Source organism: Lissotriton vulgaris, chromosome 3_1 (genome assembly GCF_964263255.1).
Source record: "Lissotriton vulgaris chromosome 3_1, aLisVul1.2, whole genome shotgun sequence".
NCBI classification, from domain to species: Eukaryota; Metazoa; Chordata; class Amphibia; order Caudata; family Salamandridae; genus Lissotriton; species Lissotriton vulgaris.
In genome coordinates, this window is record NC_141689.1 from 557,168,595 (window position 1) to 557,188,895 (window position 20,301).

Here is a 20,301-nt window from a genome sequence, read left to right on the forward strand (position 1 = left end):
GCCAGCAAACAGAACTTCATAAGGGGTGAAATCTGCGTCCAGAGCAGAGACAAAGGCTTGTGTGTTGGGAGTTTTTTTTGTTTCTCAGACAGAAAGACCAGTTGGGGTTGGCCCAAGAACTTAATTTTCTTCAAAATGCTTTTCCTCTCCTAAGTGAATGGCAAATGTTACCTTGAAAGGCCCCAACTTTTGTCTTCCAAGTCAGGCAGTCACCAAACCCTGTAAGGGCAAGGCTGTCCCAGAACTGGTTTGTAATGGCCAAGAAGGAGGGCATTGCTCATTACCCTGGCCACACCTCTCAGTGGGCTCACGGACTCTGCAAAGGGGAGAAGTGGTTCTCCATCTTGATTTTTGAAAGTGAGGGGCACGTGAAATTGTATGCAGTAGGGCAAGCAAAAGGTGATACAAAAGTGGGTAGCGTTACACTTGGCAACTTTTGTCCCATTGTTTAGGAGGGGGCAGGACTCACCCGACTCACTAACTGGTGCCAGGAATAAATGTGGTTGGACAAACAGAATAATTAGGAACTGGTTTAACTAAAGGACAAGACCTGACATAAGACAGCAATAACTATAGATAAACACTGTGCATGGTACAAAAATATATAAGTTTTATTTTATTAATTAAAGTAAGGAAGATCTTTTGTAGTTAAAATACAAACATTTTTGTTTTGTTGCCAGGAATACATGTGGCATTCTCAGGCACTCTCTGCAGACCAATGTGGATCTGTGGAAGAACAAAAAAGGACTGTACTTGCTGTTTGAAACCTGTAAGGAGATCGAAAGGGCTGCCCCTGCTCCCATTTGATCACAGGACAAAGAAGTGGACTTCAAGGGTCAGTTGGCTGACTTTTTGTGTAAATTACAGGGCCACAAAAAGCTGCAGGAGGTATTTTCCCTCAAAAGCCCAGTTGACTTGTACCAATTGTATCTGACCTGGATCCTTCTGGTGGCCTCTGCTGGAGTCGTGATCCTAATGCTGTTCCTGAGGTCCGTGGAACCTTGGCTGTGTCAAACTGGACTTCTCCCATCATGTCTGAAAATCTGTGGCTTAGAACATTTTTGGTCTTCACAACTTCTAGAGGACAAACTTCCCCAGCCTTTCTGCCCAAGGCACGGTCTTGCAGGGCTGAAGAAACATGTTTTTCCCACTCACAGCTTCTCCACAACAGCAAATCTGTTCAGTGGACCCTCGGTGAGATGGAACTCATCGTTCAATATATCTGCAACCATGGCTCGCTGGCGGATTCCAAGCTCCAAAAAATAAGACAAAGTCCAATTGTAAAAATATGGACATGGAAAGAGTCCAAAAAAATCTGGCTGGCAAGAGGACATCCCTGGGCGCAAAATTTGAATTTCTCCTGCTCAGAGCTTTTCCAGCCATAACCCATGGGTTCAGTGGGACCTCGTCCAATGCTTGTTCGACTTTGTGAAGACTTCCTTGGACACAGCCTTCTTCCTAGCCCCGCTGAAGGATTTTGACTGCTAGAAAAAGGGCTAGATTTAGATTGTGAAGGATGAGCTTTACTCTTTACTAACTGGCCATTTACCCACCCACTCTAAATTGGGCGGGCCATTGAATAGCCAAAACTCCAATGGCCCGTACTCCATCCAGCCATTGGAGGAGCATGTCAGCTAATGAGTCATAGCAGGCTCCATCACTAGCATACTTAAGGTACAACCGTCTGCAGAACAGATGTGCATATCGAGGGTTTGAAAGAGAGGGTTCTCCATTGCAGTTGCAACGGAGTACGCTCTCTGCCAAACTCTAAATCAGGCCCCAAAGAAAAACCTCTGAGTGGGTTGTACCTGGTTGGTGTATCTGATCCGACACACTCCATCATGGTTGACCTGTAATCACCCTTAAGTTCTGGTCTACAGCAAACATTAACTACCACTGACTCTCTGTGATTTTTGGAGCTATTCATAAATATTTTAAAATTCATGTCTGTTACGTTTGTTGGATTTTTGGAATTCTGGTATAATTTTGTTCATTAAATTGTACTTTATTTTACTAAATTGGAATGGAATTTATATTCTGTTGTGGTCTTGAATTTTTTTATGTTTTGGTATTTCTAAATGCTTTACATGTGTTAAGACTGTGTGCTATACGACATGGGGTTGATCTTAGGTATAAATTACTGAAACGTTTAGCTCGACCTAACAAGATAGTGGCTTAATTACTTGTGGTGGACCCGAATCCCCGCACTTAATAACCCACTGTCCCACACTGACCACATGTATTTACGCTGCACTTCGCTGTTTCAACTCATGAAAAATATTTTGACATGTCTGTGAGCCCCAAGCCCCTCATCATAAATAATAAGTAAATTGTAAATTTTGCTTACGGACCTCCTGTTTTTGCTGATATGTTTTTTTTTTGCTAGCCTTAGGACCCTGCACACTTTACCACTGCCAACCAGTGCTAAGGTGCTTGTGCTCTTTCCTTAAAGCTTGTTAGGTTCTCTCCTACCCAATTGCACATTTAATATACTTGCCCTAGTAAAGTACCTGGACCCAGGCCCTGTAAATTTAACTAGTGGTGATGCAGCACTGATTGTGCCGCCCACTAAAGTAGCACTTTAAACATGTCTCAGGCCTGTCATTGCAGAGCCTATATGTACTGTTTTAAACTGCCATTTCTACCTTTGGTAGGTCAAAAACTTCCCTTTTAATACATATAATTCACCCCTAGGGTAGGTCCTGGATAGCCCGGAGGGCAGGGTACGAGCTGCAACCACAATTCTAGTGAGGGTAAGGCACAAGCAAACCTAGAATTAACCTGTGCTCAGCCTTCTGGTAGTTTGGCATAGAGCTGTCAGGCTTAACTTAGAGGCAGTGCATAAAGTATTTGAGCAACACTTTAAAGAGTAATTCAGTGAAAATACCACACAAAAAGATCCCACATCAGGTTTAGAAAAATAGAGTGATTTTTAATGAATAAAAAAAGGCAACAAAAAAAAGAATTTGATCTGTAAAACTGGAGATATTCAATCTAAAAGTTTTTAGGGTGAAATAGCACCAAAAAGCACAAAGCGTGAACTGTTCATGGGTCCTGGCAGTGCCGAACTAGGACAAAGTTAAAAGTTCAGGCCGACTGCAATGGAGAGTGGGCTAGTTGGAAGGACCCAGTTTGTCCTGCTGAACACCGTACCTTAAATCCTGGTTGCAGAGAATTGTGTGGATCCGTGGTGAAGATGCGCCGCGCAGCTGAAGCGATGTGTTGGTTCCAAGGTGCAGCAAGGCTGCAATGCGAGGATCCTGAGATGCGAGCATTTGTCAACAGGGCTTGGGATGTGAAGTCCAGCATCTAGGATGCGGCACACAGTTTTGAGAACTTTGAGACTGCGATGAGATCCAGCAACCTTGCACCTGCACCTGGACTCTGCCAAGTGGTGCCACCCCAGTCCTAGACCCTTGGAAGTGGGCTTAACATGCTTTGTAAGCCTCTGTGGATTCAATAGAACTGACGCCTCTCCTCTGCTTCGCGGTGCAACCCCAAGCAGAAACTACGCATCTCCTCTGCTGCTTGGATTGGACCCGTCGCAAAACCCGCATCGTAGCACTTCGGAATCACTGCATCACCCCAACTTCATGATCCAGCTTCGGCACAGGGCCGTGCATTGCTCAACTTTGGTAGCTTTGGCCCCGAACTCCGCACCACAGGCTCACAGCTCTCTGGAACCAACGCATCGCCCCGATTGCAAGGCGCATCCTCGACACACAACTTCGCATCGCAAGCCCGGTCAGCAGGATCCTCGAGCGCTACTATAACTTAAATCTTACTTAAAAATTGAGGGGCAGATTTACAAGCCCCTTGCAACACATTTACACCGCCGTTGCGTCGCTTCTTTGACACAGCGGCGGTGTAAATCATGCGCCATGTTGCGACGTATTTACAACGTGATGCATCTAGGGAGATGCGTCCGTTGTAAACCCCTGCGCTACATGAAACCTGTGCCAGGTTTCATGTGGGCGTTCCAGCGCAGGGTGGGCATTCCCTGGCAGGTACGCCTCGTAAAAGTGACGCAGTGAAAACTACAAGATTTCACAGAGTCATATTTACGGCAATGCTGCATCAAAACCCTACGCCTGCTTGAAGCAGGCCTAAGGATTGATGCAGCATGTTAGGCATAGGGCACCCCCAAGCCTTGCTGGAGCCGCGTCGCTTTTGCGACGCGACTCCAGCAATGCGCCGTATTTCCGCCATGGGATGTGACACGCATCTGCCCATCCGTGCGCCACGGCGTGCTGCATTGTAAATGTGGCGCATCAGTGATGGCGCAAGGGTGGATTTCCTGGCGCATCCCTGCAGGTTTGCAGGGATGCGCCAGGAAACGTAAATCTGCCCCTGAATATGTCTGGGTCTATTAATTTAATTTTTGTCAATTTGGTCTTGTTTGATTTATTACAGTATTCTATGTTTCTAACTTGGCATGGGGTTCTTTTTGTGTGGTGTATTCACTTTATTACTGTTTGAAGTGTTGCGCAAATACTTTATACATAGCCTCTCAGTTAAACCTGACTGCTCTGTGCAAAGCTAACAGAGGTTTGAGCACAGGTTAATTTAGGTTTCCCTTGTGCCTCACCCTGAGAAGGAGTGTGGTTGCTGCTTGATCAGGGCACAACCCCTATAAACAAACAACCCACCTTCTCAAAAATAGTGAAAACGATTTTTATTAGAGCAGAAAGGGCAGCAATAGTAGTTTTAAATGTGCATGGCTCATTTGCACCAAATCCTGTAAGAACCACCAGGTCGCAATACATGCCTTTGTTTATTCTTATCTGTGGCATGTAAAGGGGGGGGGTAAGTGATCAGAACAATTTCTTCACTATTTCTGGAGAGATATGCCTGTACCATGAGAGCTGCTGGTCCTATGAAAAAACTGACAAAAACACTGCTACACCCAACTGGGAGTCCCTGGGCCCAACTACCAACACCAGAATGCATGTTTTAGGAGGATGTGACATACTAAACAATCTTCCCTCCAAAGGTGTTTCCTATACTTCTTACTCTGGTCACCCACCAAACACCTTTTGATGGCCAATAGTGTTTCCTGCAGATATCTCAGAAGGTTTTGCAGTATCGAAGTGCAGTGATCCAAAAGTAGATGATACTCTGATTTTAGTTCAGGTTATACTAATAATTATAACATCACAGGCCATGTTTATCCTTCCCTAATTTTATCAGAACAGTGCAGGGTTGGCAACCTTATCAGTGGGCACCTAGCCTTGGACATTGCACTCAGACGTAGATGTTCACTAGTCTCCTAACAGGTCAGGCAGGGTTCAGCAAGGTATCTGGGGGTTGAGGATGTCTTCAAGAACATATGTGAGGTGTAATTCTTTTAGATTCTGGCGGCTGTGTGTAGCAAATCTGCCTGGGTCTAGGGTGTGACTTTTGGGTCCCAGCAAACAGAAGCAGAATCTAGACAACATATAGGCTTTAGGAAGCTGCCTGACAACTTTATATATTGTATTGGCTCTCAACATGTTGCTAGTTCGTTCACCACTTCCTGTCCCCCACCTTTTTTCTCCCTGAATGAATGAATGAATGAAAAGGGATTTATCCAGCGCTACTTAGCCCATAGGCGTCAAGGCGCTAACGATGGTATAGGCTGTGAGGTGAGGGGAAGAAATTACAGAAAAGTTACAGATAAGTCTCCCTGAAGAATCAATTCTTCAGGGCCTTTCGAAAGAGAGAGTAAGCCGACTGACCTTTAATATCCGCCGGAAGAGTATTCCAGATCTTGGGGACAAGGGAGTGAAAAGATCTTCCGCCCCATCTGGCTTTATAGGTTCTGGGTATCACAAGGAGATTTTTGTTGGCAGATCGGAGGACCCTACCAGGGGTGTAGGGTGTTAGCAAAGATTTAAGATCTTCCGATCCACCAGCATGGAGAGCACGGTGGGAAAGAACCTTGAACTCTATCCTTGCCTGCATAGGGAGCCAATGAAGATCCCTCCTAATGGAGGTTGCTGATGAGAATCTGGGGGCATCAGCGACAAACCGAGCGGCTGCATTTTGTACCACTTGCAGGCGTTGTACCTGCTGTTTATTGATACCCAAATACAGCGCATTACAACAGTCTAACCTAGAAGAAATTAGTGCTACTGTAACAGTTTTCCGGGCCTCTGGGGAAAGATAGTGCACCAACTTCCTCAGGGTTCTAAGAACTCCACAACAGGTGGAGATTGTCCTGCTGACCTGTTTGTCAAAAGAGAGTTTGTTGTCAAAAATGACACCCACATTTTGAGCGGACTGAGAGGGCTTAGGACAGACCCCAAGAGCGGAGGGCCACCAATCAGTTGACCATATCTCTTCCTTGCCTCCAAAAATCAACACCTCTGTTTTTCCCCATTTAGTTTGAGGAAATTCTTCACCATCCAGCCAGCAACTGCTTCCATGCAGTTTCTAAAATTCCGGGCTGTGATGTCGGCAGAGTGTGAGAGGGAGACCATGATCTGGGTATCATCGGTGTAAGGTAGAACTTCCAGCCCAAAAGATCTTACGAGTTTGGCAAGTGGTGTCACATAAATGTTGAAGAGTGTGGGGCTCAGGGATGACCCCTGAGGGACTCCACACTGCACCGGAGTTGCTGGCGAGAGAAAGTCGCCCAACTTGACCCTTTGAACACTGTCATCCAAGAAGGATTTCAATAGGCTCAGCGCCGGCCCGTTCACTCCTATTTCCTTGAGACGATTGACTAAGATGGATGGATATAGGGTGTCAAATTTCATCTGTAAGGTCGAGCAGGACGAGAAAAGTAGTCTGGCCACTGTCGACCTTAGCACGGATGTTATTGGTGACAACTGTGAGAGCGGACTCGGTGCAATGAGCCCTACGGAAACCGTGTTGGGAGGGGTCAAGAAGGCTAGTGTTCTCCAGAAAGGCACTCAAATGGATGTTAAGATGCGCCTCTAACATTTTTACAGGGGCAGGGAGCAAGGAGCAAGGCCGAAGGTTTTTTTAAGATACCGGGGTCCAGTGTGGCTTTTTTGTGGAGAAGCTTAACTATGGCCATTTTCCCTTTATGGTGTCATGCACTCACCTGGTTCCAACTGTGGAGACGATACTGGAACTGATGCTGGACCTCCTATCCCAGAAGGTCTGGGCGTGTTCAAGGAATTGCTGGTCTTTAAACAAAGTGCAGCCCTTGGGGGGGGGGGGAGTTGGGACAAAAAAAGAAGAGAGATTTTCAGCACTGGTTCTGGTCAGCAACTGTGGGGCACAGCATTATTTGTAGAACCTCTAAGTCTGCTAGCTACATGTGCACAGGACCATGACCTCTGATTTTGCAAAGATGTAATGCACTGGAAACAACAAGAGGAGGCAATTACCATCAATTCACCAAAGGATTCTCAAACAATGAATTTGCAAGAACTGCAGTATCATACAATTACAGTCTCTTTCAGAAACACCATAAGGAAAAAGAAGGACCGGAACCACAGATTGGAGCTATACACTCCCAAGGAATAACTTGAAATACAGATTGGAGTTACTGGCATTCCCGTGGAAACACTCAGAGCATAGAAGGGAGTTAATTAAACTCCCAAGGATAAACTCCAAACATAGATCACAGTACAAGGTTCATACATGAATCAAGAACTCTTAGGTGAGTTCTCTTGGCACTACTGTAAATTCATCAGAATAACACAGAGCAAAGTCTCTAGTTCTTGTATAAACACAGTTCAAAAGCCAAGATTGCAGTAAGAGTCCAGAGCAAGAACAATCAAAGAACTGGAGGGAAGTCACTGAGATGAAACTTGAAGACAAGTCTATAGTCTTGAAGACGCTGATACTCTGGCCTGTTTACTACTATAAAAGGATAGTGCGCACTAACTTGATATCAAGTGCTTAGCCTAGAACTTCAACTTCTTCTAAGTCTAAAGAAAGTCTCAAAGTTTTGACTCAGGAAGTCGCAGAGGAACTGGAGTAGCTGGGCAGGAGGTGGAGAAGAAAGATGCATTGAGGAAGCTGGAGCAAAGGGAATCACCGGAGGAACTTTGAACTGCAGCCAAGAGGACGCTGCCTAGGGGAGCGGTTAGGAAGGAAGCTTGTTCCACAGGGTGAATTCTCACACCAAATAATATACAGCGTGACATAGGGAACGTATGTATCAACAACACATGCTTTATTAGTAGCAGCGTTCACTTAATTTAATATTTTTTCTTCACTTCACAGTTGTTATTTCCAATCTAGGTACATTAGGTGCATTAGGAGTGGCAAACACAGGGCTGGTCCCTGTTTAGTCCTAAAGAAGAGCTAGGGGAAGCTAACTCATTATAGTTAGGTTCTCAGTGCACCCCCCTTTTTAGACATACCAACCTAGGATCAGGAACAAAAGTTGTTGATGCCCACTAGCAAGGTATTTTTAACCACTTTCCATCCACTCCCCCAAAAATTGCACTACACATAGTCTACCTATAAGTGCTCCTACGTAACTTCGCAAGGCGCAGCGCGCTCCAATTCGTAGAGGACTGGGATGGCCCCAATGAATAAGCATGTCACCGTGGGAAAACCCTGGTGAGTGAGGGGACTCAAGAAAGAAAAACTTTTTTCTTCCTTCAAGGCTTTTCTCTGACCATACGAGTCAGGAGCCATTAGTCTGTGGACTAGGTCTATAAACCCAACACTCTGGATTTTCTTTTTGAATCTTTTTTGATTCAGAGAATGCTTGCAAGCTCAGGCATAATGGGAACTGGTGTTTTGGGGAAACTTGAACATGATATTATAGTGTGCCACAAGGCACCACAGGGGCAGCATTACACGAGCCCCGCGCAACAGGCCCACTGCACATAGGGCGCATGAGAGGGCGGTGACATACAGTTCGTTGGTATTCTGACTTTTTTTCTTTTAATACTGATCTTGCTCTTTGGATTCTGTTTCGGCTTTGTTGTATTGATGTGTTTTCTACTTTTCCCTTACCTGCTCTAAGGAACCCTGATTCATTTCCTGGCCTTAAGACTAATTGTCTTCCTTCCTGCTTGGTTTAGGTTTACTGTAGTATACTTGCTTACTTTGTGCTCATTGAGAATATTGTGTGCTTTCCATTAGTACTAAAACGCTATGTTTTCAAAATGGTGGGTCATTCTGTTAATGGAGAGTCATGTATAATCATGCTACAATCAGAGATGCATTAATAAAGAGAGCCCTGCTAAAGAAGACATGGGTGTGCTGTGTGACTCTGAAACCCATTCCCCTTCCCCTCTGGTGTTTGGCTTTGTCTGGTACATCATTCTTTGGTACAGACTGAGCCACACTCTGGGGAGTGAGGTGGATTTTCGCCAGAACTCGTCAGATAACATTTGCAAATCCAGACATAATGCCCCACTGGCATATTGGGAATTATCCACATACAGCACAGTGTAAAATAATTTCACCCTCTTCACGATCATAACATTGTATTGTATTAAGTCATTATATTTTTACATTCAGTCTTAATTCAACAAAATAGTTGTTCTGTACACATCAGTACAATTGCCCTATACTTTCAAACATCAATAAAGAAAACAAATTCTGTAACTATTGTGTTTAGGGCATTTTCAAATTATTTTTAGCATGGTTTTCCTAAGTTTCAAAGCATGACAGATGAATGGTACTTCACCATAGTCCTCTGCATCATGAGACATAATAAGACATATTTTATTTAAAAATCCAAGAATTATTTAAAAGATTTCTCACTCACCTTATCGTTTGAGAATTGTAAATGAGATTTAAGAGCATAAAGCGGACCAAAGTTTCAATCGTGCTTTATGTGTCATAGAGGCTCTCTAAATGTTCTTCTCCTACACGTGCATTTGTTGCTTGAAGTAGTATCTTGAATTTTGCTTTGTTGTATAATATTTACCCTTTGAAGATTTTTTTTATATTCAACTTGATGTTTATTTGTCAAAATACTGCAAAACCACCAAATGTTCCCACCATTCCACTTACTAGTTGCTTCCTCAATCATGGGGAGGCATGTGTGTTAATTTCCTGGAGAAGCTGTCCATGCATTCCTATGTATTTATTCTTTGCCATGGGTGGCCGCCATGGTTACACTGTCTCAATGGCGCCGGGATGTAGTCTGGTGTACACAACAGGAGAGGCCGGTATATGAAGCCCGTGCTGCCCCAAAAAAGTGCTAAAATCAGGAGCAAGTGGTGGAACCATTTTGTGCTTGGCTCTCCGTTGTAAATGTTTGAGCGTGTGTCCATCTCTATTAATGTCGACTTTATGCTGTTACATCTATGCTGAGATTCATCACTGTTCCTACAGTGGTGGCCATACATTTGTGGTTTGTGGTATATATTTCCTTGTGCAAAACAATAACGTTGTTTATGAAAAATAAAAAAAAAGTGATGGGTTGAACGCTTGAATTAATCTCAGCCTCTGGTAATTATCTGTCGTCACATTTCAGTTTATTGTTCGTTTGTGCACCATGCCACCTGAGACTGGAACCAGCCATATGCAAATCAGTCTCGATTCAGCTTCATTGGGAGCAGTCTAGCCCAAAATGGCAAGAAAGGCCCCCTCTGTACAGGAGCACAAGCAACCCATACACGTTTCGGCCATTTGGGCCACTTTAGTAGGGTGTAGTTTGAGTCCTATAGCACAGTGAGCACAAGACCCATGTCTGGGCATCAGCACTGCATATTCAAACAAATACATTAACAGTAACTTTCTTGGCAACCTCAGTCTCCCAGATCCTGCATTTGCCAAGACTTTAACCTTCTTACTGCTTACTTTACTCAGCTTGCAACTGTATTTCCCTACACCAGAGGGTTTGCTTTGGCCCTCATATGCACCTCGCTAACTAACGAAATGCAAAATGTGAACTTTCCAAAGCTCCCAACGTCTATGACTTGCTACATTGATATTCAACCACAAAGATTAGCCAAAGCCATAAGCCGCCATGACCAGATCCTTTAAGCAATCACCAACGGTTGCCTCTCATGAATACATGACATCTCTCACAACCACATCTGACATCAACATCAAGATACTACTACAAAACTTCGACCACTCTCACCAGATGACAGAACAAAGTTCATTTCAAGATCAGCCAGGTCAGACTGTTGCTGAAGTGCAATGCAGCCAAGTGGAAGCTGCACCAGCTAGTGCAGCCTACTTGCCTCCCTAAGCATGTGGTGAACTGCCAAAGGCTTTGGGGTCGGCAGTTCTCTCAGGGTCCGCCATCTCCCTGCCTGAGAAAAAAGTACTTATAGACAATTGCAATTCATTGGCAAGTGAGTGCCAGTCACTGATGTGTCAGTAGGGGAGACCAACACTTCAGCAGTAGGGTGTTAGGCTTAGTCCTAGCCTGCGACAATGGGTAGCATGCCCCTTCAGAAAGGATTGCAGCGGAGTCCACACAAGTCTGAGTCAATGTAGAGTTTTGAATTACTGGAGGTGAGGTCGAACTCATATAACACATGCCTGATATTTGAACAACATCCCACAACCAATCAGTTCAGGTGCGTTCCAAATGCCTAAATATCCTGTCATTGAGGTTAGGGCAGATGCTCTTCCTTAGAGATGATGCTTGGTAGAGGAGACCTTGCTCTGCTCCCGGAAAGCATTGTAGAAACTGGTACCTACATGAAACCAGAAATGTGCTTTCCCCACTTCAATAGGGATGCTTGTGTACCTCATTTAGAGAGACCCTAGAAACGAAGGAGCATGTTTTCCTCACAGTTCTCTGTTGGCAAATTACTCCTATGGTGCTGAGCAAATTGCCATTAAGTGATGCAGATATGGAAGCATGATCAAGAGTGTAATCAGGTATGCAGACCTACTTGGTAACTTGAGACACACCCTTGGATTGGACAGCTGGGACTTGATAGGTATCTCAAAGGTGGGTGACCTATGGAAAGGTGGGGAAGTGGTTCCCTTCACCCAATTACACCTTGACTATGACTTGGCTAATATGGAATACTACAGATACCTACAGATCCGCCACGCTTTACTTGCAGTGATACAGAAGGGAGAGACATCGCCAGACTCCTCCCCGCTTGAAGATAGGGTCTTGGACAGGAACCCCCCAGTAAAAACGATATCCTCAATATATAAAAAGCTCATTAATAATATGGCTGACTCACTGCTTCAGTTTTGAACAAAGTGGGACTATGACATTGCTGGGTTGGATGGTGCGGAGTGGCTCTAGCCTCTCCTAGAGAGACTGCAATTTCCGCTAGGCTCAGACTTGTACAGTTAAAAATACTCCATAGAATATACCTAGCGGGACAGACGTTGGTAAGGATGGGGTCCGGGTAACAAAACGTATTGCCTTAGAAGGTGTGGGCAAGAGGGCACCTTTATACATATACTCTGGGAATGCGCGGTTTATCCAGAGATATTGGTCCGAGGTAGCGCATCATATGGAATGTGTAATGGGCTACAAAATTGACTGCAGCATCAAATTTAGTCTCCTAAACATCTGGGGCCCAAATGATCTTAATACTAAAGAGAGAATATTGGTGACACTTGGACTGATGATAGCTAAAAGGAACATTGCAAGGAAATGGAGGGCGCATGAGCCACCGACGTTGAACAAGTGGGGGAAAGACATGGACTGGTGCATGGTGTCAGAAAGGACGGTGTATGAATCCAGGGGGTGCCCCACCAAATGGACGCATATCTGAGGGAAATGGAATGACTACAGGGGAGGACTCTGTGATCCCCTGCATCCTAGACGTGATACTGAGCCAGACAATCTGCCTTAAGAAAGTGAAATGCTAATGTGTATGAAAATATATGCGACCTTGTATTAGTCGTTTGTTTTTTGCCAAGTGTGTAACTCCACATGTACTTGATTGTATGATGTCTGTCGTGTCCAAGTTTGTCCTAATGAAAAGTTATGCTAAAAAAAAATAGTGTAATCCGGCCCATGTCCAAGTCCAAGACATCCAGAATCAGTGGGCAGCTCATAAAGACATAGTGGAACCTAGAGTGCGATCTGGGGACATGCAAGAAGAATGAGCTAGCCGGAGAATTGGATGTCTTTCTCAACACATCACCTGTTTCATGCCTCACTGAGGTTGAATACCCATTGCAGAATGATGTCACATTGAAGGAATGTGGCTAAAATCTGTAGGAATGGGTATTGGAACCCTTCCCGGCCCTTGTTGGGCAGATGATCACCAAACGAATGTAGCTTCACACTCACAAAGTGACTTCTAAAATAAGATTGCCGGATTCACACTACACACATCTAGTTTGTTCTATTAATATCACTATTTTTGTTCTTGTGTTTTTTTTAATCTGTTGGGCGCATTTGTTTGTCTCTCGATTTGGGAAATAAACCTGCCTTGCATCTATTTCCAGGTTCAAAGCTTCATGAGAGGATGGCTGTGCCGAAGAAAATGGAAGACAATTGTGCAAGACTATATTTGTTCTCCTCATGCAGAAAGTATGAGGAAGAGAAACCAGATTGTTTTTAACATGGTAGAGGCCGAAGCGGAATACGTACATCAACTCTACGTGCTTGTAAATTGCTTCTTGCGGCCTCTAAGGATGGCTGCAAGTTCAAAAAAGCCTCCCATCAGCCATGATGACGTCAGCAGTGTGTTTCTCAACAGGTGGGGTTGAATGTTCTTTATTATCCTATTTTTATTTCATGCCTTATTTGCTCAATACTGGTTAACAGATACCGTGTCTGCTTATAAGAAGCAAGGTGATTTGTCCAGCCGGACAGGGATCACAAATCTTTACTGTATATTTCAACAATCAATAAAATACCTTACATTCATTAGAGTGAGACACAAGCCTGTGCCCTCACTCTTACAAATTGGCAAGGTGAAAGAGTAGTAGAGAGACAGAAGGAAGAGTTTTTTTAGGCAAAAGTGAACGATTTCTGAAAATAAATTAATGACAGAAATTCAATTTACACCATTATACGCATAGCACATTTGGTATACATTTTAAATGTATGGTGTTCCAACAAGTCGACGGCGTTTCGATCCCTTTTACATAATCCGCGGGATCATCATCAGGACAAAGATTATGCCTAAAAGGTATGGGTCACAATAGCCTGGTAGGCAAGGTATTAGCAGTCACATAAGATAGAGTGAAGGCGATACTTCACGGCATCAATCACGGTGGCTCGCAGTATTGCAAAGGCCAGGGCTCGATTTAGGGAAGGACTGTTATACACCGAATCGCGAACAATCAGGACAGCGCTCCGTGTCAAGCGAAGCAATCAGGGAATAAGCCTGCAGCGGGGGAATGGGTCGCGTGCCAACAGTTAGTTTGGTCGCGTTCCCACGAGCCGAAAATGTGGGCTTTGTGTGTGGACCCTGGCAGTAACTGCCAGGGTCCACACACAAAGCCCTCAACTGTTGGCGCGCGACCCATTCCCCCGCTGCAGGCTTATTCCCTGATTGCTTCGCTTGACACGGAGCGCTGTCCTGATTGTTCGCGATTCGGTGTATAACATGTTGCGTGTTTATCTAGGTTCCTGATCGATACTGTGACCTTATGCCCCTATTCGGCTATAAGTCCATTTATTCCCTATATTGGCATAACCGTTCAAGTGCGATATTCAGAAAAGTCATCTCTGGCCTCACACGAACAGAGCCACATTCCAGAATAGTTCTCTGCCACTTCCTTTGCAACCAATTAGTGCAATGGCAGAGCAGAAGTCACTATCTGATATTCCTAGATTAACACTCCGAGTTCTTCAACAAGATAAAAACTCAGCAAACCTGGAAATCCCCGCTTGCTGTGTTTTGATTAGTAATGGAACTCTAATGAGCAACTGATAGCTATCACTTCCTAGTGACATCTTTATTTGACGTCTTATGTCCAGCAAACTTGCGTCAAACCAGGCACCTGTCAGGTATAAATACTACCAACGTTGCCTTAAGCAATAGCTTGTTGCTGCAGCTGGTGTCCCATTGCTGTTGTATGCTGTATGCAGTACGCTGATGCTGCTGCCCCGCTGCTGTTGGTGAAGCTACTGATACCATTATCGCTGCTAAAGCGCGAACGATGGTGTGGTGAGCTTAGGAGCTGAACAGCCGTCCCTCTGCGAAGAGCCCAGCAGATTCCAGCTGCCCGCGGACGCTGTCCCCCTTCCTCCTCTCGACGCGCTGAAGAGAGAAGCTGCCTTTCTCGTGCTGAGAAATCCAGCTCCAGCGTTTCTAGTCTGCCCTCGCGGGTGACTGGGATATCGAGTTCCCCCTGAAGGAAATACCAGACTTCCATCATTCTATTCAGAGGTATGGTGTTGACTAAACCCTTAGAAGAGAATTCTTGAAGCAAACCTTGGCAAAACCAACTTAACTTAAAGCTACTTACTCCCCTTCCACGTGTTAGGCTTAGGTCAGGCACACTGGGGTAGGTGTAGTTAAAAGCACCAGTTGAGTATGTTAGCCTAATGTATATATGACTGTATATATGTTTTATTACTTTTAAACCATTGTATGGCTAAGAAACCATATCAATGTTTTTACAGTATTATTTCGCAATCCTTATCTTACTGTACGTACTTTTTATAATAACAAGTCTTGCAATTGTGGCAATACATTTCTCTTGTACGAGAAGAAAGACTGTTCAATAAATGTTAACCCTTTATTGACAAACGCCCGTCTCTCTATTCTCTACACATCGTGAAAGTAAACTGCACTAACCTGACTGAGTGAAATACCTGTCTATTGTTTCACACGACCCTAGAGATTGACTCTTGATCTGAGGAGCAAAGTTGTCATGTTGCACGGTTGTTGGAAAGCTGAATCCCTTCTTGTCTGTGCCAGGGAAGCTGATCACTTCCCATGCAGAGAAGAAAGTTTCCAGTGACCTCTGAGCTAGTTGGTAACACACCCAATTAAGTTTAGCATAGTCAGTGGAGGCCTGGAATATCCGCAGTTCCACGTCGATACTACTGTTTATGTTATTCCAATGCGCAGGGCCTAGTGGGAAACTAGGAACTACACTACATGGCGCCCAACGTTTGGTAAGGCGATAAACTAACGCAAGACGTTAGAGTAACTCAGTCGTGCATATTTCACACAGACCCCTTTCTCCCGTAAATACTCCAATAGACGTCTGGAGTGGGTGAAAGGTTAAAATCCGCCCGACCTTAGTAGGAAGAGATTCCTATGTAAAGCTCTGGTTTATTCAACGTTGAAGGATACAGTGTTCCAAAATATTGTGCACCTAATCTTTGTCTCCTTGGAGACCAACTCTGCAAACCTTGCATTTTAACAATGCCAGGAGAAAACGGAACCACTGGGGCCGCAGCAGATGCGACTCAGCAAGGTCCAGAACACACAGACCCGGATGCTATTATCATCCCGGTCCACTTAAGAAAATCTATAACTTTAAAACTTATAGAAAACGGACTGACACCACAAGGTGGTACAGTAATTTTCGTGATAGAGGCTCACGAATATCGGCAGACAGAGGTATTCTATTCATGGATAAACTTTCCAGTGGCAAACGCTACAACAAAAGAGTTTCACTATTACAAAATAGAGGAACCTCCGGAAGAGTACGCTCCTTTCGAGGAGATTGAAATTCCACTTAAATTCCAAGAGCACCTGCTCTGGTTTAATGGCGCCCTAAAACATAAAGATCACATAACCAGGCTCGGTCCACTAGGTAGACCAGGAGCAACGTGGCCGGTTCTAGCCAGCTACACACCACATCCTGACATTGTAAAAATGTCTAAAGAAGAGCTGTTAGTACAGCTAAAAACACTAATAAAAATACATAGGCAATTAGTCCAATATGTAATGCGGACTGCAACAGTCCAGCCAGCTGTTAATGTACCACAGCTGACCCCTCATATGGGGAACACTAATAAAATTACACCACAGAACATACAGTCATGTCTTGGTAAAACACCCGTAAAACGGGAACAAATTCCTTTCTGGTTAGCACAGAAAATCACTCAAATAGAGGCAGTATTTCCTGATACTACCCCTATTGAGAAACACAGAATCTTGACCATCTGCCTTCCTATGGGAATCGCACCACACGTGGAGGACTGTGACACTTGGGGTACAGTCTTTGCTTCCATTTACACAAAAACACACGGTGTTCCGTCTATGGCGGTAATACCAGAAGTGCTAAAACAGATTCAGAATGAATTCGGTCCAGAGCCCGCTTTAAATCTAGGTATGAAATTACTGAAAGACTTCAAGCAGGTCTCGGCTATATTATTAGCCAACATAAAGGGAGAAGCAGCATCTGTGGCGATCCGCCAGAAGTTGAAGGAAACAGTTATAGAAGATCCTGTTGAGCTTGCAAAAATCATAGAAAAATGCTATGAAGAACTAGGTAGAGACAGCTTGGGTGGAAAACCAGTTAAGCCCCAACTGCTCGAAAATCCTGAAAAATTATTTATTAAAAATAATTTAAACACTCCTAAAAAGAGCTGGGATGGAAATAAACAATCCACTCCCAAGGAAAAAGTTTTCCAGTCCAGATGAAGGTTTCCTCGACGGAGGGAAAGAACTCCGACTCGAGAACACCAGTCTCCCCAGAGGGAGCCCTCTGAGAAAAGATATAACCTTAGAAATAGGGATAATCTGAAAAAACCTGATAGATATCAAAGTATTGATACACGTCCCTCTCGATCTTTTCCACAGAATTCGGAAAGAAGAGGACGGTCAGACCCAGCAGAGCACACCAAGTCCAAAGACAAGGAACCTGCTCAAAATAAGAAATCTCAATTTCAGAAAAGAAGGTAGCCAGTATTAGAGTAATCAACCATGCCGAGAATACTGAGGACAAAGTTGAAAAACGGGGAGTGTGCATTGACAATGTTGGACAGTGCAGCAGAAATCAGTATAGCGCGCAAGATCTTGATGAGTCATCTGGAGACAGTGGACACGAATGAATTCATTCAGGTTGAAACTGCCGACACCAGACTTAGCGAGCCCCATAAGATATACGAAATTACATTGCGTATAGAGGGTGATAAGACTAGGAAAATAAAGGGTCTATTTTGGGATAAACTCTCAAAAGGCTATGATATTCTGTTAGCTGAAAAAGATTGGCCCCCAGAGTTTGTCAGGGAGTGCCCTCGTGGCGAAGAAATGATTATGCCTGCCTTCTCGAATCACATTCCGATTCACAAAAAATATACTTATGCAAGGAAATGGGCAGTAGCCCAGGCACCTGCATTATATAAAAATCATGTGGGATGGGATGAGGACTCAACTCCTCACAAAATCCAATTAAAAAGTGAACCAACTGCCCAACGGCAGTATCCCATTAAGCAAGAAGCTAAAAAACAAGTCAGGGAGATCTTAGATCAACTTGAATACCAGGGGGTGATTGAAACATGCACCTCTCAAATGAACAATCCTTTGTTTCCTGTCTCCAAGCCAGACAATTCATATCGTCTAGTTTTGGACTACAGACACCTTAATACATGTTGCAAAACTTTTGCAGTACAAAACTCGCATAGTGCAGCCCTAATGAATAACATAGTTAGGAAAAAATACAAAACGACATTAGACATATCTAATGGTTTCTTTTGTCAAAACATTGCACCAGAAAGCAGATATTTGACCGCTTTCTCTGCATTTGGGTCGCAGAAAAAATTCTTTTGACTCCCAAAGGGGTTCAAGAACAGCCCAGGACTATTCTCAGCTAGAGTAACAGAGTTACTACAAATATATGATGATGAAGCATTATCTTACGTAGATGATATCTATCTCACAGACGACGACTTGGATACTCATTTGAAAAGAGTGAACACCATCATACTTGGGTTCGCAGCAGAGGGTTACAAATTCAACTTTAAAAAGTCCCGAATTGCCCATCTGACAGTACTATTTTTAGGGTACGAATTATCAAGTGAAGGGAAAAGCCTAGCGGACAACTTCTTAAAGAAGTGCGCTGTACTCCAAGCTCCAAAAACGCGGAAGAATTTAGAATCCATACTAGGTTTTCTGAATTTCGGGAGAACTTACATTCTAAATTACGCAGAGAGGGTTAAACCTCTCTACGAACTAATTAAACCTGATTTTAAACAAATCAATTGGACTCAAAAACACACAGAAATTTTGAGATCACTGCAAACAGACATGTTAGCAAAAACAAAATTAGATACACGTGATAACACACGTGATCTTGTAATCCGAGTCATCCCAGGAAGATGCGGATTCACATACCTAACCTCTAACGAGGGAGAAAAGGTACCAATTTCAATTAAATCTCACTTGTACACACAAGCAGAAGAAGCATTCAGTCACACAGAAAGAACTGTGAAAACAGTGAAAATTGCATTAGCAAATGAACGAGAACTAGCACACGGCAAACGGATTAATATCCTCACAGCGGAATCCGCCTTCGAGGCGCTATTCAGCCCAGTAAACCTGCCTACAGTGTCACTGGATCCGAAATGGATACAGTGTGTAGATTCTCTAGGAGCGGAAGATGTGAAATACTATTTCGCCCCGCATTTCGAAGAACTGAATGATTTAGAATATGAAGAAGAATATCCTCTGCCAATCGAACTTCTGCCTCTCCCACAGTACGCCTGTATAATCTATACAGATAGCTTTGTACAGCATTTCAACGTAGAGAGCAAATCCTACAATGCAGCATGTGCGATTATTAAAGGTCGTTGGCTGTGCGGTAAATTCAGACCGAAAGTAACAAAAACTGAATCTGTAAGAAACTGTTCGGTTCAGAGAACTGAAATCAGATCTTTAAAGATGGCGCTTGAAAATACAGAACGTGAATTCCCGGCACTTATCGTGTGCGATTCTCATTTTTGCGTCAATTCTTACAATAATAGACTGCAGAGGTGGATTGAAAACGACTACAAAGATGACACAGGTGCCACAATAAAGCATAAATTGCTCTGGAACGAGGTAGCTCTTTTACAGAAAGAACTACAAAAGACTCACGTGATACACGCACAGAGTCTTCAACGTGATGGCGTTCACTTTGCAGGGAATTCATTGGCTAATACAGCCACAGCGGAAGCAACTAAACCGGCTTCCGTAGCCACAAAAAAGCGTACAGAAAAATACATAGACGGGGAAACCATGCTGGCAGTAAAAACGACCGTAAAAGGCGACTGTGCAGCACTACCCATAAACTATCCACTCAATTATGCATACATAATCGATGCAAACTCCGTTCCTTTTGCTCGAATCCCTGGAGTGGGGGACAGAGTGATTCCAAACAGGAGCAGGAGGGGCTTCCTCTTACTGGAAGCACACATGGGGTTGGGTCTGAGACACCAAACAATTAAGGTTTCTCTGAAAGAATTACAATCAGAGTACTGGTGGCCAGGAATGAGCATAGATATTCAATGTTTTGCTCAAAATTGTGAAGACTGCAACAGAGATCGCA

General features: G+C 44.0%; 1 protein-coding gene across 2 annotated transcripts in view; it reads left to right on the forward strand.

Moving 5' to 3' along the window:
- Positions 1 to 20,301, forward strand: part of RASGRF2 (Ras protein specific guanine nucleotide releasing factor 2) — a 1,825,430-nt gene that overhangs the window by 631,096 nt on the left and 1,174,033 nt on the right. For both annotated transcript variants that reach the window (XM_086960835.1, XM_086960836.1), the window contains exon 5: positions 13,309 to 13,562. In XM_086960835.1, the coding sequence (XP_086816961.1) occupies positions 13,309 to 13,562 (254 nt within the window). The remainder of the gene's footprint in view (positions 1 to 13,308; positions 13,563 to 20,301) is intronic.